At 41.7% G+C, this 15,827-nt stretch overlaps 1 protein-coding gene across 3 annotated transcripts in view; it reads right to left on the bottom strand.

The window, feature by feature from the left end:
* CCDC102B (coiled-coil domain containing 102B) overlaps window positions 1–15,827 on the bottom strand; it is a 76,745-nt gene that overhangs the window by 31,084 nt on the left and 29,834 nt on the right. Inside the window, exons 6-7 of one of the 3 annotated variants that reach the window (XR_014529480.1) lie at window positions 12,198–14,363; window positions 11,733–11,830 (exon numbers count right to left, since the gene is read on the bottom strand). The exons of 1 other annotated variant lie outside the window; for it this stretch is intronic. Coding sequence is in view for 1 of the 2 variants with exons in the window: in XM_083518738.1 (XP_083374864.1) it covers window positions 14,154–14,363 (210 nt within the window). In the remaining variant the exon portion in view is untranslated. Of the gene's footprint in view, window positions 1–11,732; window positions 11,831–12,197; window positions 14,364–15,827 lie in introns of those variants that run through there. One more of the 3 variants, XM_083518738.1, reaches the window with a different exon arrangement.

The raw sequence follows: 15,827 nt of genomic DNA, 5'->3' as shown, positions 1-15,827 counted from the left end.
CCAAAACTCAGCTCCAGCACCTCTCAGGTGGGTACCACTGCCGTTTAAAGAGAACAAGCCAAGGGAGAAGTTCATGGTGAGCTCTGGCACCTCTTTTTCTAGAAAATACATGGGTAGATCTACACACAGGAAAAAACGCTATAAATAAGTCATAAATTAAATTGTTATAACCAAAGGGGAAAAAACGCTATGTAAAATCACATAGAAAAGTTTTGTGCTCTACATCACCTTCTGGTGTTGCATGTTTGTCATGCATTCAAAACACTGCTTTTTGACAACAGTAATGTAGCTGAGTCCCATACTCACACTCAGACAGAAGCATTAACCTGCACTTTTAGCATTACGCTGCACAATTTTAGTAAGAAAGTAACCTCACATGGATGACCACAAAGAGAGGGTGGTGATGTGCTATGTGCACATACTACACAATGTATAAAGGTTCTGAATATGTGAATGAATGATTTTCATTGACACTAAACTAAAACTTAAGTGGAACAAAACTGGGTGGAGATCTTGGCTATTCTATTACATTTTATATCCACCTTTCGTCCATGACAGAACTGAATGTAGTGTGCCACATAGGTGATTTTCCAGTGATTTCCCATCCAGACCATGGCCAAACTTAGAACTGTTCAGCAGCAGTAAAGTGCCTTTCGAACCTAGACCAGGTTGACTTCCCAAGAACCACTCCTGTTTCTGCAGACAGTTTTACCAATATGCATGGCCAATGGGCTATGTTCAACCTGACACATCACGGAATCATTATTTATGTATTTATAGTATTTATACTATACTGTCCACCAATTCAGTATTTCCATGGCACCTTACAAGCAGTCTATCTTTAATAAGAGGGAACTTTTATAAAGTGAGATGTGCTTTAAGTTTAACCTTTCTTTAAAGCAAAAATGTAACCCAATTCCATGCCTTTGACTCCGTAGATTTCCCCCCTCCCTTTGCTGTAAACCACTGGAAGTAGACTATAGACTGTGACACATAATTTTAAAAAAGAGCAAGGTTTTATAGGAGTTACTAAATGTCCCACCAAATAATTAATGGCCATGTGCTACTTTAATGAAAAAAGGACACCGTTATATGAGCACATAATTCTGATGTTGTACAGGAATTTCCTCAACATTTATGACAAATACCTTGAGGCAACATTGTATCAGCATGCTCCAGTAAGCCACGCTATTAAAATCAGTTATGAACCATTATCTAATAGGAAGCAGCACCTGTACTATAAACCAACTTGACTGCATGCACAGCATAATGATACCAAGAGAATTGTGCATTCAGCTGGTGCATTTTCCTGTACCGTTTTACTAGGATAAGGCATTTGTTAAGGCATTTCCTTCCATTATCTCTCTACTGGTGCTGGCAACCTTCAGCAATAAGGTTTGCATCAGTATGACCTGGCAGGGCCTAGGCAATTTGCATGTAATAAATACAATGCATAATGGCTTTATGGTAGACATATTGGGGTTATTTAGCAACATTTTCATTCTAAACCTGTTACCGTCAAGCCCTTGGAGACCCTGAAATATGGATTAGAAACCTTCCCATTATTTACCTCCATGTACCCAATCATTTTACATCTTGGGTTCTTTGTGTGAGTGCATTCTTTTTCTCTCTTTCTGAAAGCATGAAGGCTATGAATTCAGTCTCAGGTATTCTCTTTTCAATGCTCTTTTAAGAAGGAAAGCATGGTCGGTTTTAATATGTTTAATATATTTTCTCAGTAGTGAAGAGAAGGGACAAAGCTGAAGTTAGCCCTGTTCTTTTAATGAAACCTTCCCTGTTTTCAAATAGCAAGTAGTCAGGGATGGAGTTTGGTCTTTCAAATTTCAGTGGCAAGGCCTAAATTTGGTGTCGCCCTTTGCCTATCACCTGCTGGTCTGCTCAGTTCACTACTTCATAGTTGTGGCACCCTGTGGCACCCCCTAGGCTGATTGCCCACTGCAGCAGAACCAGTCACGTTTCCTAAAATTTGCCTATGATGCAGTTCACTACACATGCCATAGATCAGGCATGCCCAACTCCCAAGAGACTGTGATCTACTCCCACTATATAAAAAATCCGGCAGTGATCTAACCATTGGATTGACCAAAGTTGTTGAGCTCCGCCCCCCCCGCCCTTTTGGCCGATTGACCAGGATCGACCAGGGACACTCCACACCAACTGGTAGATCGCGATCGACCGGTTGGACATCTCTGCCATAGATTATTGATTTACTCAGTGGTCATCAAGATTCTCTAGATGACTGGTTTACTCAGCATTCATCCTGATTTGTCTGCAAGAAGCTTACACAGAGGTTAGACTATGTCTTATCTTTTATGGAGCACTAATTCTGATTTGTTTGCAGAGAGATTATACACCAGTGACTATTCATCCAGAATTGCTGGGGTGTTTACATGTTTTCCCATATGGAAACCAAAAGAAGCAAAGATGGAGCAAAGTGCTTAACCATTTCCCTCTTCTCTGCTCTGAATTAACTCCCAGTTGTCTGCAAAGGAAGCTTCCCTTGTAAGCATGCTTCTGTAACCACAAGCTAAAACATCCACTGGGGTGTGGAGAGGGTATAACTTGAAGAAAAGAAACCCAGCCAGCGTGGAAGGGGGATAAGCAGGGGTTTGGGGGAAGTTGCTGGGCAGACAACTACTACAACCCCCCAGAAAAACTTTTGACATTGAAGCATCACCGTATTAAAATAATTTTATTACACTTTTTCTTTAAATGAACAAAAGTAGGAGCCACACACACACACACAGCCCTGTGTGTGCAAAGTTGGGGGCGGGGACACAACATATTAAAATATACTGTTGGGAACCTGTTGGCTTGCTTTTGGAAATCTAGGTTATTTCATGGTCTTTTGAATGAATGAATGAATGAATGAATGAATGAAACTTTATTTGCGTCAGCCATAGCAACAAAAAAACATTGTGATATACAGAGAACAAAATAAAAAGTTTAGGATCCTGAATCAGCAGTCAAATAATGGACCTTATTCTGATTGCCCCAGCTAAAAGCCTTGCAACCTTTGCTGTCATCTGCTCCTCTTGATCTGCCAGGAGAAAAGACACTGCGGCAGTGGTTGGGTGACTTGGAATAGACAATATTTTGTATTTTGTAGTTATACTAGGGTTGCCATGTGTCCAAAATTTTCTGGACATAGCCGGTATTCAGTTAACCTTTTTTTTTTTTTGAGATTTTACAAAAAAGAGGTCAACAACTTTGCCTAAAACTATTGTGTCCACATACCTATTATTAGGGGTCTCACCTTTTTCATAAAAGAAAGGCTACAGATTCAGGAACTTTTTAGTTTGGGGATGGGAAGCAACTAGGATGTGGGCTATGATTGCCACCCTGTGTTTCTTTGGGAGAAAGGGAAGGATTATCATCATCACCACCACCAATATGTTGTGAAGCGGAGTTTGTTGCTACTACAACTCTGTTGAATCCTATTAAACACTTTTTTTAAACTGCACTTGATTTGTCATATACTATACAGTGGTACCTCGGGTTACATACGCTTCAGGTTACAGACGCTTCAGGTTACAGACTCCACTAACCCAGAAATAGTATCTTGGGTTAAGAACATTGCTTCAGGATGCGAACAGAAATTATGCTCCGGCAGCGCGGCAGCAGCAGGAGGCCCCATTAGCTAAAGTGGTGCTTCAGGTTAAGAACAGTTTCAGGTTAAGAACGAACCTCCAGAACGAATTAAGTACTTAACCCAAGGTACCACTGTATAAACCTTATGATTGTTAGCAATAATCTAGTAAGGATAATGCCGTTACTAAGTTTATATTGACAATCCAGTTTATAGATAAGATTCCACTTAAGTGCATCTAAGTGAGTCTCACATGAAACAGTAGCTAAGCTTTCTTTCCACACTCAGTTCTTGTAAGGAAAAATTAAAATAATGAGAAATTGCATCTCATCTAATGAGAATTCATTAGTTTGTACATCATAGGCTAGGTTTTTGAGCGTTTTTTTCCTTCCTCGGGGGCAATTTTTTTACATATAATCAAAGAGTTAGGAGGCATTTCATGTAATGAAGCATGAAATAATGTTGGCTCTCCTAAGATTAATTTTCCCTGCATACATTGCGGCCCATTAATGTAAAGAAACAGACGGTGCATAATGACAGAGTCATCTGTGGAAGAGGTTTCAGCTGTCACACAGGAGGGGAAAAATAAAGAGAATTTTTCTGCTGTGCTTGCCATAAATTTCAGAAATCTAACACAAGATGACTGCAGAGCTTTTATTTGATCAAAATACCAGGCAACTTGTCTTTTACCCTTAAAAGACAAAGATTTCACCCATCACCCTGTGAAAGGAAACTAACACATGAGGAGTCTATGAGATTGCTGGTCAGGGAAACCTATTGGTGGTTGAGTTGATGGCTCAATAGAATATTGTTAAGATTCTGTCTGCCATTGGAGGCAAAGTCTCTCAGACTGAAAAAGGTATATGGACTTGTAGGCTTGGTATTACTACAGTAACAAACAAATAAGTTTCCAAACTCATGAATTGGCACAATTGCTTTTGTGTCCCTTTATAAGAGATGCTCATTTACATGCTCTTTCCCTATCTCTCCCAGCCCTCGTTGTTCCAACAAAAGCCAGTAAAATCTCTCTTGTTTTCTCCCTCACCCTTCTCTTTTCTGCTCATGGTCTTGCCTCCACCCAGCAACTCCCCTTACGCTCTGCAGCCTCCTTGTTTTTGGATCTTTTTGGTCTCTTCTTTTTTAAAAAAAGAATGGCTATGATCTGCTTAATATATTAATTAATAGTATTAATTGTGTATTTGATTATATATATTTAATTAAATATATTACTTGTCTGTATGAAATAATGTTAACAATATTGCAAAATTCAATTAAGTGTGTGGTTCCCAGGTTCTGTGTCAAAGTACTCTTGTGGCCCACTTGTACTGAGAGGTTGGACTGCCCTGGGTTATACTGAGAGGCAGTGACTATCTCTCGGTCACCCAGTGAGCTTCATGGCTGAGTAGGGAACCCTCTGACCACTACAACACACTGGTTTTCAACATAAGCCTTTCTGGAAATACCCAAGTGCAAGTCTATTGAAGTTAGTGTTAGTTATGTACAATATAAGGCCAGAAAAAATCAGCTTCAAGAGTTTCTTCTTTATCTGTTTTCCTGACCTACATATTGCAAAATAAATTGCATGCACTGGAAAATATTCTCCTATGGAACCTGATTCCCCCTTCCCAGCTGAGAAATAGTTTTAAACTATTGTTTGTTTGTTTATAGATTTCATAGGCTGCTTTTCAGGAGAACCTGACAAAATGATTTCTATAGAACATCAAATCAATGAAACAGTAAAGGCAAGATACAGGATGGAGGAAACCTGTTTGAACGTCATATTTCTTCTCCCTCTAGGGCAGGGGAGGCGAACCTTTGGCCCTTCAGATATTGTTATTCTCAATCTCTGACCAACCCCAGCTAGCAGTACCAGAGGTGATAGGTACATCTGGAGAGCTACTGATTCCCCAACCCCTGCTCTTAGGGAAGGATGATTGTTGAATAGTCTGATGGTGTCAGTTTGGAGAGGGAGAGGTCACTTCAGTTGGAACACCAGCAGTTTTATGGTGGGCAGTTCAACATCTTCCCACTCATTCCTGTTATACAGTGGAACCTCGGCTTACAGCGGGGATCTGTTTCGGAGGCCCCGCCGCAACCCGAAAATGACACACATCAAAGTGCCGCGTCTGTGCATGCGCAAAGCGTGATTTAGCACTTCTGAGCATGTGCGAGTGGCGAACCTGGAAATAACCCATTCCGGTACTTCCGGGTTTGCCGCAGACGTTGGCTGAAGCAGACGCAAATGGAGGCAGACACAGAACGAGGTTTGACTGTACCTATTATTTGCTGTTGAAGCCCTTCACAGAAATAGATCCATGCTCAGGAGTATCCAGGCCTTAAGGATGAAACACGGTCCCCAGAGAGTCCTCCCCACTGCTGGTTTCTGCCCCTTTTCCTCACATGGGGAAATTTCCTTGGATAGTGGGGGGACTGGCAGATATATCTGGCTGCAGGTGAGCTCGGTATGAACTGGGCTTGAACTCTGAACAACTTTCAGGTTGAAGGGGAGACTACATGCTGAACTCTCCCAATTTTGAATTTGCTGATATTATAAATAACAAATCTCCAGCTTTCTACAAACACTAAGTATTCAATTCTGTCATCATTATTAGCACTCTTCGTGATTTGTGAAGCAATTCATCAAGTTCATCTTTCATGAGATATTGCACTACTGTATAATAATAAATCTACCCATTTGTTTTCTTCCTCCTCAAATCCTGCTTTCTTTATGCATTTCACAGCTTGTATAACTACCCACAGTACAATGCAGAACAGCTTACTTTACTCCTCTGCCCTTGCCAATCAAGGCCTTGGCTTAGTCATTCTTAGTATCTGCTGTAAAGTTTAGATCTATCTAATTACTCATAGTTATCTTGGCAATGTAAAGTTAAACTTAACATCAGCTGCACTACCCCCATTGGTTGGCATTTTCCTCTGTTAAAATGAAGCATATTTTGAGGTAAAATTGCAAAAGCATTTTGTGAGATGTAAGTCATCAGTTTACACACTCATGTGAAGACAAAATCACACCCCTTCTGCTCCGCAGGGAGGTGGGACCGATTCATATAGTCCAACCCCGCCACTTAATGGATCCAAATGGTTTCCAAAAAGTGGTAGGGGATGTTTTATCCCATGTTGATGACCTCTCTGCTGATTTCCTAATGGCCCGCTGGAATGCGGAGTTAACCAGGGACATTGACTGTCTGGCTCCTAAGTGCCCTCTCCAATTGCATGGAGCCCGGACAGCCCCATGGTTTCCCCCAGAACTGAGGGAGATGAAACAATTGCTGAGATGGCAAGAGCACCAGCGGCAGAAAACTCATTCTGAATCTGACTGAACACGGATTAGAGTTCAGCATCAAGCCTACCAAGTGGCGATAGCAATGGCGAAGAGCACCTTCTTCACCACCTCTATTGCATCTGCAGAAAACAGCAGCAGGAGACTCTTTCAGGTGGTTTGCAATCTAACAGAACCACTTCCACCACCGATGCCTGGTGAGGAACCCAAGATCTCCTGCAATGATTTTGCAAAGTTGCTCAGATCCGGAAAGAGGTAGACACCACCGTGGGAGCAGGACCGGGGCAGGAGCGTGCCAGAGTTCTGTCTAGTTAACTTGTGTGAGATCAGTTCCAATCTGTTACCTCCAAGGATGTGGATAGGCTGCTTGGGCGAGTGAAACTGACCACCTGTCTCCTTGATCCTTGCCCATCCTGGCTGATAAAAGCGAGCCGGGAAGGGCTGGGTGATGGGCTGTCGACCATTACATCCTTCTGGACTGTCTAGAGGAGCTGAGAGCGGGGGGCACTGTTATACAGTGGTTCTGCTCCTTCCTCCTGGACCGTGTCCAGAAAGTGGGGGGGGGATGAGTGTTCAGACCCCTGGGCTCTCACTTGTGGGGTGCCTCAGGGCTCTGCCCTTGCAGTGCCCCACACTACCTTCCACAATGTCCTTGATTGTCCCCCAATTCTCTAGAGCTGATTTGAGAGGCTGCAGACTTGGATAGGGAATTACACAGATACATAGTGATCTGTAGGGAGATATATACTCATGCATCCACTATTTTCAAAGTTGCCTTCAGGGAATGGTAATGTATTTTCTTATCCTATGGGAGCATTTTCCAAACGTTAGCAAATAGGGCTATAATGCACCTGTGAAGCATTTTTTTTTTAAAGTACAATATTAATATTAAATGTGTACTGGATATGTGATCTGCAGTTTTAATTAAACCAATGAAGGCAAATGTATATATACATTAACAAACCAACTTTTCTACTGCGGTGGCACAGCCTACTTTCAGGTCATATTGCCATGCAATGTGTTTTATTTATTTATAACCACTCATTAGAAAAGCAATCCTTATGATTCAGATCAGGAAAAGCTATAGTCCTCTCCCATTCCACTCAAGAATACAGAGTGATCATTATTTCTTTTTCCTCATTATGAATGGCAGGTCAGGACATCTGTGGTGGAAGAGCTCCCACACCATGTGAGTGGAGGGATATGCTTTCCTCTTCCTAAGCGTCTCCAGTGCCATGGATCAGAGGTTAGGATTGCACTTCTAACATATTAAATGTCCCTCTAATGCCGGATATATGAAACAAACAGGAAAAGCTGAACAACAATTTCTAACAATATTTTGAATCAAGACTGATTTATCTATATTCTGAAGTCATAGATATAAATATATGCAACAGCGCTTGCATTTCAAAGAAATGTCAAAACATGAGTGATAAGCATAGATTTAACGTTTCCATTTCAGACAGAATTAATTGATTATCACAATGCCTCTGGTCTCCTTTTAAATATCCGTGTCCCAATCACTAGAATATAAATTGCCCGTATAAACTTTCTACAATCTCACCTTCAATCCCCACTTTTGAAATTAAACTATTCTATTCACACATTTCAGAAGAATGTCTGAAAGTGGTTAGATTTAAATGTAAATGAGATGGGGCCAACATAAAATGGAATTTCATCAGAAGTTCATGAAATAGACACCTTGGAAAGTTCAGTTCAGCTGCTAAAAATGATCACACTATAGTTTTTTATAACCAGCTTAACCACTAACATTGAAGCAGGACACAAATGGCTTTTAGAAGTCAAACAGAAAACATGAAACATTCTGGTCCCATGAAAGCATGCAGCCATGACAAAACTGTAAAGCAGGCCGTATGAAGTACAAAATGTATCTAGCATGATTACTTGCAAATGAACTGTTCCTATATCTAAATAAGATGAGTAGGCTCCAGGAGATGAGTGCTTGGAAGAAGGACTGGTGAACTGGGAGAGCCTGCAATAGCCAGGAGATGAGAGTCAGAGGCAGGAGAAGCTGCAGGACTGGAGAGTAAAGAACAGGTGCAGGAGGAGGAAGAGACTGGTTAGACTGGTGTAGTGTCAAGGGCTTCCACCCTTCCTTCTCCTGCCTCCACACATTGAGAGTCGGTGTAAAGACTCCACACATGCACTTACGGTCATAGGGAGGTGTCTGAAAGATGAGACGGGTGGGCATTGTGCACATGCGTATGGAGAGCCATCTTGGGCAGCCTTTCATTGTGGGAGCAACCTTATTTCTAGAGGAGCTGGGAGGGACCTTGCGAACGTGCATATACAAGTTCTTCTTGGGAAGGTTCTGGAGCCTGTGCGTGCTCCCGTCGCTAGATAGGCGTGTTCTCTTTCTGTCTGTCTCTCGCTCTTTCCTGTCACTCCCCCACCTCCTGGCTTTGGTGAGCGAGACTTTCCAGAGAGCTCTCCCTGCTCTCCCACCTAGCACCCCCCAGAATTCGGCGCCAGGGTGTCCCGCACCCCTTGTCAGTAATTTGTTCTCTCATTGCTGGATCATGTGACCCTTATTTACATTCCATACTGTGTCATGTCCTATACAGGCTTATCAGGACAACAAATCGTGCTTAGCTTTGCTTAATTCTGAAGGGTGTAAGCAAAGAACCAAATACTTGCAGATCAAGTTATGTCATGCAAGGGATTGTATCCACAGGGAGCTCATAAATGTGTCCTATATGCCAGGAAAGGAAATTCCTGCTGATTTGTTGTCAAAAGTTGTTAACAAAGAACAACTGAGTGTATTTGTAAATAAGCTGCAACTCTGCTAAAGTCTGCAGCAATGATGTCATGAAATGGGGGAGGATGTCAGTACTAATTCATTCTCTCATCGCTGGATCATGTGATCCTTATTTACATTCCATACTGCTGAAAGTGTGGGAACGGAAACTCAGACTAGAGAACTTCCGTTCTTTGTGCTTTTGTTCTTCTGCTATTTGTTCCCTGCTCTTGAACAGAGAAGATGCATGTGTGAGACGCTGTTCACACTAGCCATGTTTTTTTGTTTTGATTTGCTGTAAATAAAGAAAAATTCTTGATGCTGCATAGTCTCTCTTCTTGCGGAACTCTGCTAACGCATGCCCACAGCTCCACTGGATGTGAGTTGCAGTCTCCTCCGTACCAAGAATGTACAGAAACCCCTCCCCCCCCCAGTAAAGATGGCCCTTCATGCAGGCAGAGTTATTCCCTGCTTGCATGCAGCCCAGGTGGGGGAGATACATAAGCAGAGGCTGGAGGCGGGGCCTCGCTGTTGCTGCATTGGGTGCACACCTAGGAGTAACTAAGAGACCTGGGATAGATAGACATGCCCTTTCCTAATTTGTAAGTGTACTTTTGACAATAAAGAGTTAATTCCTCACTATGGACAGGCCTGCTGGCTAAGAATTGATGATCTCGTGCTATACATTAGGCTAAATGAAATTGTCCCATTTTAGGGAGGTGGGAAGTGTTTGCAAGTGAATGCAGCGGGTGGAGAACAGGTATAACTGATGGGGGTGATGACCCAGTGAATCTGATGAACCTGCATAGGCTCCACATCGTATCTGAAAGCAAATGGACCTCCTTACTCTGCTTGGTTTTTTTCCTACTACCACTGCATCCCTTTTTTCTTTTCTCTCTGTAACAGCATACGGTATCAGTTTGTAAGCCGATTAGTTAGGTCATTGGAAACTTAGCCAGATAAACTCACTATATCGCTGGAAATTAAAATACATCTAATGCTTCTAGACTGAATCTCTCCCCCCCCCCTTCCAACCATCTATTTAATCCAGATCAAATGATGGTAGTCATCAATTTGCTATTCTTGACATGGGAAAGCTTATAACCCATGTATGTATTTAAAGATAAGCTATGAGCTGCTATGATCGCAAATATAGTTTTAGGGAAATGTTTTTTAAAACATAGATATGAATTTCCATGTGAATGATATATTTCCCTGCTTTCAGCCTGTCATATGAGTAGTTAAAAGTTGAAGTATATAAAACTTGCATAGGCCACGTAAAGCATTTTGATTCCTATGTTTTATATCTCTAATAAAATACAGTAAAGCCACATTTCCTACAGTCATTCATAATATATTTGAAAAAACTGTAGGTTGTTTTTTAAAAGTTTCAAGTACAGTGCAGATTAGATTTGATACACATCTTTCATGCAATCAAGGCAGCTGTCTAAAAAACTTGGCAGTAGGGCTAAAGGGAAATATGATATATACCAGTCATAGAAACTGTAGATGGAAAGGTGGAAAAGCAATAATGCGTTATTCTATCACAGTAAAGGGGTCAACACAAAAGCCTGGTGAAATAAAACCCGTATTTTGTTTTTAGTATAGTCTAAAAGTTTCATGTAACTGGAGTCTCTCCATGGAACAGAGAAATACACAGTTGGTCCAAATTCAGATATAATCTTGTCTCAACATTTATCCCCAAGGCATTGTGCTCATGATCGGAAAGAGAAGGCTACACACTTCTCTATTTTTCTTTACACACTTTGGCTATTTTTCTTTCAATAACAACAAGAAACACTGCTAAAGCTAGGGAGGCACCATCACTTATTTAAGGGTGGGAGTCTATTATCCGAGGTATATATCTGAGAGGTAGCAACTCTGATATGGAATCATAGATTCGTAGAATTGTAGAGTTGGAAGAGACCCTGAGGATCATCTAGTCCAGCCTCCTGCAATGTCCATAGGCTGGTTCTTGTGCAGAAAGCAGTGGTGTTGAAAAAGCTGGTTTAGAACTGTGTTCGTATGCATGGAGCTCCCATGACTGACTCTCTCTTTTCCTTTCCTTTGTAAATAGTTCTCTTGTCAATCACTTGATTGTTGGCATCCAAGTGGGAATTTGAAATAAAATGTAGGTTGGACCAGCTAAAGTATTAATTGAGGACTAAACTTGATAAGGGACGTGGGTGGCGCTGTGGGTTAAACTACAAAGCCTAGGACTTGCCGATCAGAAGGTCGGCGGTTCGAATCCCGCAACGGGGTGAGCTCCCATTGCTCAGTCCCTGCTCCTGCCAACCTAGCAGTTCGAAAGCACATCAAAGTGCAAGTAGATAAATAGGTACCACTCCAGCGGGAAGGTAAAACGGTGTTTCCATGTGCTGCTCTGGTTTGCCAGAAGCGGCTTAGTCATGCTAGCCACATGACCTGGAAGCTGTACACCGGCTCCCTCGGCCAATAAAGCGAGATGAGCGCCGCAACCCCAGAGTTGGCCACGACTGGACCTAATGGTCAGGGGGTCCTTTTACCTTTACTTTAAACTTGATAAGACACCAGTCACACAATTACCAAGCGTTGTTCTTGTTTTAATGTAAATAGCAAGCACAAGGGTGCTGATCTGGATTGGGACCCTGACACAGGATAGGGACCTTTTACCTTTTATCCTTTCCCTGGTTCACAGTCTGGATCAAGCCCCAATACCTGCTATGTGCATAAAGGGGAAAGCTCCCATTCATGCCGTTATTTAAAAAGCTAATTGCTTGAATGGTGTCTCATTTAGTTTGGCCTTGAGGCAGCTGCCCAAGTGAGCAATAATGCATGGAACTACTACACACATTGAGAATAATTGCTGCTCCTCCAGACCACTGAATGCAAAGTTAGTAAGAACTTAAAAAATAAATAAATGCTTGGCTTGTAAATGCTACCCCCAAACTATTTCCTTTGGCTTCTTGATTTTAACTTGGGATGGATTTTTCCAAATCTCACATCCTTTTTGTTCTGTGGTGTCTCCTGTTCAGGCTGGTTTCCCCTTTCTCTAGAATTAGTTCCTTATCTGCCCCCCTTCCCTTTCTCTTAGGTCTACAACAGGGGTACCCAATGTGCTGCCCCTCAAATGTTGCTGGACCTCAACTTCCATCAACTTCTATTGGCTAAGAATAATGGGAGTTATAGACATTAACACCTGGAGGGCACAACACTAGCTATCCACCTATCCCAGGTCTATATCTTTGGTGGTTTCTAGCCTGCCTAGAAAATGGAAACCTAAAGACTTCTTTGACTAATGAGTAAATTGCATGGTCTTTGTACTTTGGGGTGTTGAGGGCTGGGTATTCTGTTGTTTTTCTGGTGTACCTTTAAAGCTAGCCTGACTTACGGTAAACCCCACAATACATTCCAACAGCAACAACTGGATCCTTGAACTCTTAGACTTGCATGCCATCCTTTGCATTTGGCCAGAGGGATAAATGCCTCTATGTATATGCAGAATTCAACCCCCCCCCCCCCAGTATTGTATTGACAGTCAGCCCAAAGCTCCTGTGATAGCATCTGGCACTGTTGAGCACTGACACCGCTCATTTTACAAATTAAGCACTGGCAACACATCCAATGAAGATAAATGATCTTCTGTTCATGCTACATTATCTTGTCGTTTTATTTTATTTTCCCCCATAAGATGTGGTCCTGGTCTGGGCTACCAAAAAGAAGCAATTCAAAACAAACTCTAAACACACGAGAGGAATTTATTTGATCAGTGTCCTGATCCACTCTAACTCTATTGCTTCTTAATATTGTTACGATCATCCAGATATAGCAGTCTTATAGGCTGCTATAGATATGCTTTCATTAATATTCTGGTGATTTACAATGCAAGCTATTGTCTGAAATCATGAATATCACATATAACCATAGCAGATCATGCACAAACAGCCAATGTGGATGCATCCTATAAAATTCTGTTTGGCTGACCCACTGCAAAACCCCCTGACTTTTGGCAGACTGCTAAAGCAATTATCTTCAAATATTCATTGAAAAATAAGTGCTTTTTTATAGCTACAATAATATTCCTTTGATGCTTATTTGCACTATTATTGTGCGAAGTATAAATATAATTAATAACATGTTTAATGCAGAAATCATGACCGGGTAATTGATATTTTATGCAGAAAAGAATGCTGATAATAAATTCAATTAAAGCTCCCTTCTGCTATGAATTGTGTCAGGTGGCATCATGTGTAGAAAGGGGTCCCACCACTGGCTCCACCTCCAAAATTATGCAGCTTTTAGGCTCCACTGAAATATTCACACATTAGGTGCCGAACTCTGTAGAATGTGCAGGTTTCTAGCTTGGGTGCAGGTCTCTGTATAGGCACTTTCCCCATGAGACAGCCCCACCTAAAATGTGGAAGTCAGGGATGAGGATGAAATGCGGGAGAAGTATTTGCTACAGCTCAAACTACCCCCTGCCGAAATGCTTGAACTAAGTATCATACCTTATTTCCCCCCAGCAGTTCACTGTATGGTATCTTGAGATCTCCACACAGATGAATTGCAGGCCATTTACTTTTTCTGTCCAGAAAATCTTGAAGATCCTTCATCTTGGCCTTTAATCTTCTGTTGTCTATACCCAGTTCTTGATTTTCTATTTCAAGGTTTTTTCTTCTTTCCCATACTGATGTACTTTCAGGCTGTGGTATTTCCATCTGGAAAATGGGAGAGGAGGATGGCAGAATCTGTGAAGACAAGAACCCTTTTCCTGGAAAAGGCACACAGCTGTAGGCAAATTAAACTTGTGGGCCCATGCTACTATTATGCAGGCAAATTAATCCAGGGTTCTTAATATGCTTGAGATGTCAAACAGCTATGACATACAGAACAGCTCCCAGGATTCTGCTGGGATTTATGCATGGAGCTCCTAGCTCCTTATATACTGTTACATGTCTTTATGCTATATGGTTTATTTATACATATATATAACCTGAGCCTACAGTGTAGGGCTTCAAAGCATTACACTGCAAGAGAATCCCATCTCTCCCACTGCTGCAGTCTCCCAATTCAAAGCAGGTAGTCCACATTGTGCTCTGGCCCCCCTCTCTCACTTGCTTTCAACAGACCGATACCTTTCCCCCTTGATCATGCCACAGAAATCCTAAAACTTCCTCCTAACAAAATTTCTAGCCTTGTCTACTGACTACCAATCTCAGAGCTCAGGGTGGAGCTCCACCCATTTGCGCAGAGAGTCTCTGCTTTGCTGATGGCCCACCTCCTTGTCTTTGTTCTCTGTTAATGTCCTATCTGTCAGGTGATATTCTAGCAAGGGAAGATGAATCCACCTTCTAAGAGTCTGACTTCCAGTTTAATTCTACAAGCATTAAATAAATTCTAACACCTATTAAATCCATAAATTATAGGTGTCTTGAACCCACAAACTCATAACAATAGAGAAAGACATCCATACAGTCTTTTCGTAACTTGGTATCATCTGATGGGTCATACAGAAGAAAAGAAGCAATGTCTGAAGCCAGGTTTATTGATTTCTTAGACTAACTTGCATTTTTCATTGTTCATACTATCAACACAAAAGTATAGAAGATGTAAACTCTGGCCAAACCCAGGATATATATATATATATATATATATATATATATATATATATATATATATGCAGGTTTTGGTGTCCTCGGGTGTCTTCCCGTGTAAAAGTTGGGGTGTCTAGGCGACGTTTCGACGAGGTCTCACTCGTCATCTTCAGGCTGGTGCTTTCGGCTTCTTGTTACTGGAACAGAGCGGGATCTCAGTGTTTGAGTTCCTATAAATACTGTAGAGGGGTGTGGTGTATTGCCTCAAAAGTTCTGGGCAGAGGGGAAGTTCCCAGGCTAGTGTTCTTTTCTTCTTTTGTTCCTTAATTACTTGAGGGATATCTTGAGTGATTTCTTGAGTGATATTGAATATCACTCAAGAAATCACTCAAGATATCCCTCAAGTAATTAAGGAACAAAAGAAGAAAAGAACACTAGCCTGGGAACTTCCCCTCTGCCCAGAACTTTTGAGGCAATACACCACACCCCTCTACAGTATTTATAGGAACTCAAACACTGAGATCCCGCTCTGTTCCAGTAACAAGAAGCCGAAAGCACCAGCCTGAAGATGACGAGTGAGACCTCGTC

This window comes from Podarcis liolepis (genome assembly GCF_965112155.1).
Source record: "Podarcis liolepis genome assembly, chromosome: 8".
Lineage (NCBI taxonomy): Eukaryota > Metazoa > Chordata > Lepidosauria > Squamata > Lacertidae > Podarcis > Podarcis liolepis.
The sequence above is the reverse complement of the archived record's forward strand: the minus strand, read 5'-3'. Positions and strand labels throughout refer to the sequence as shown.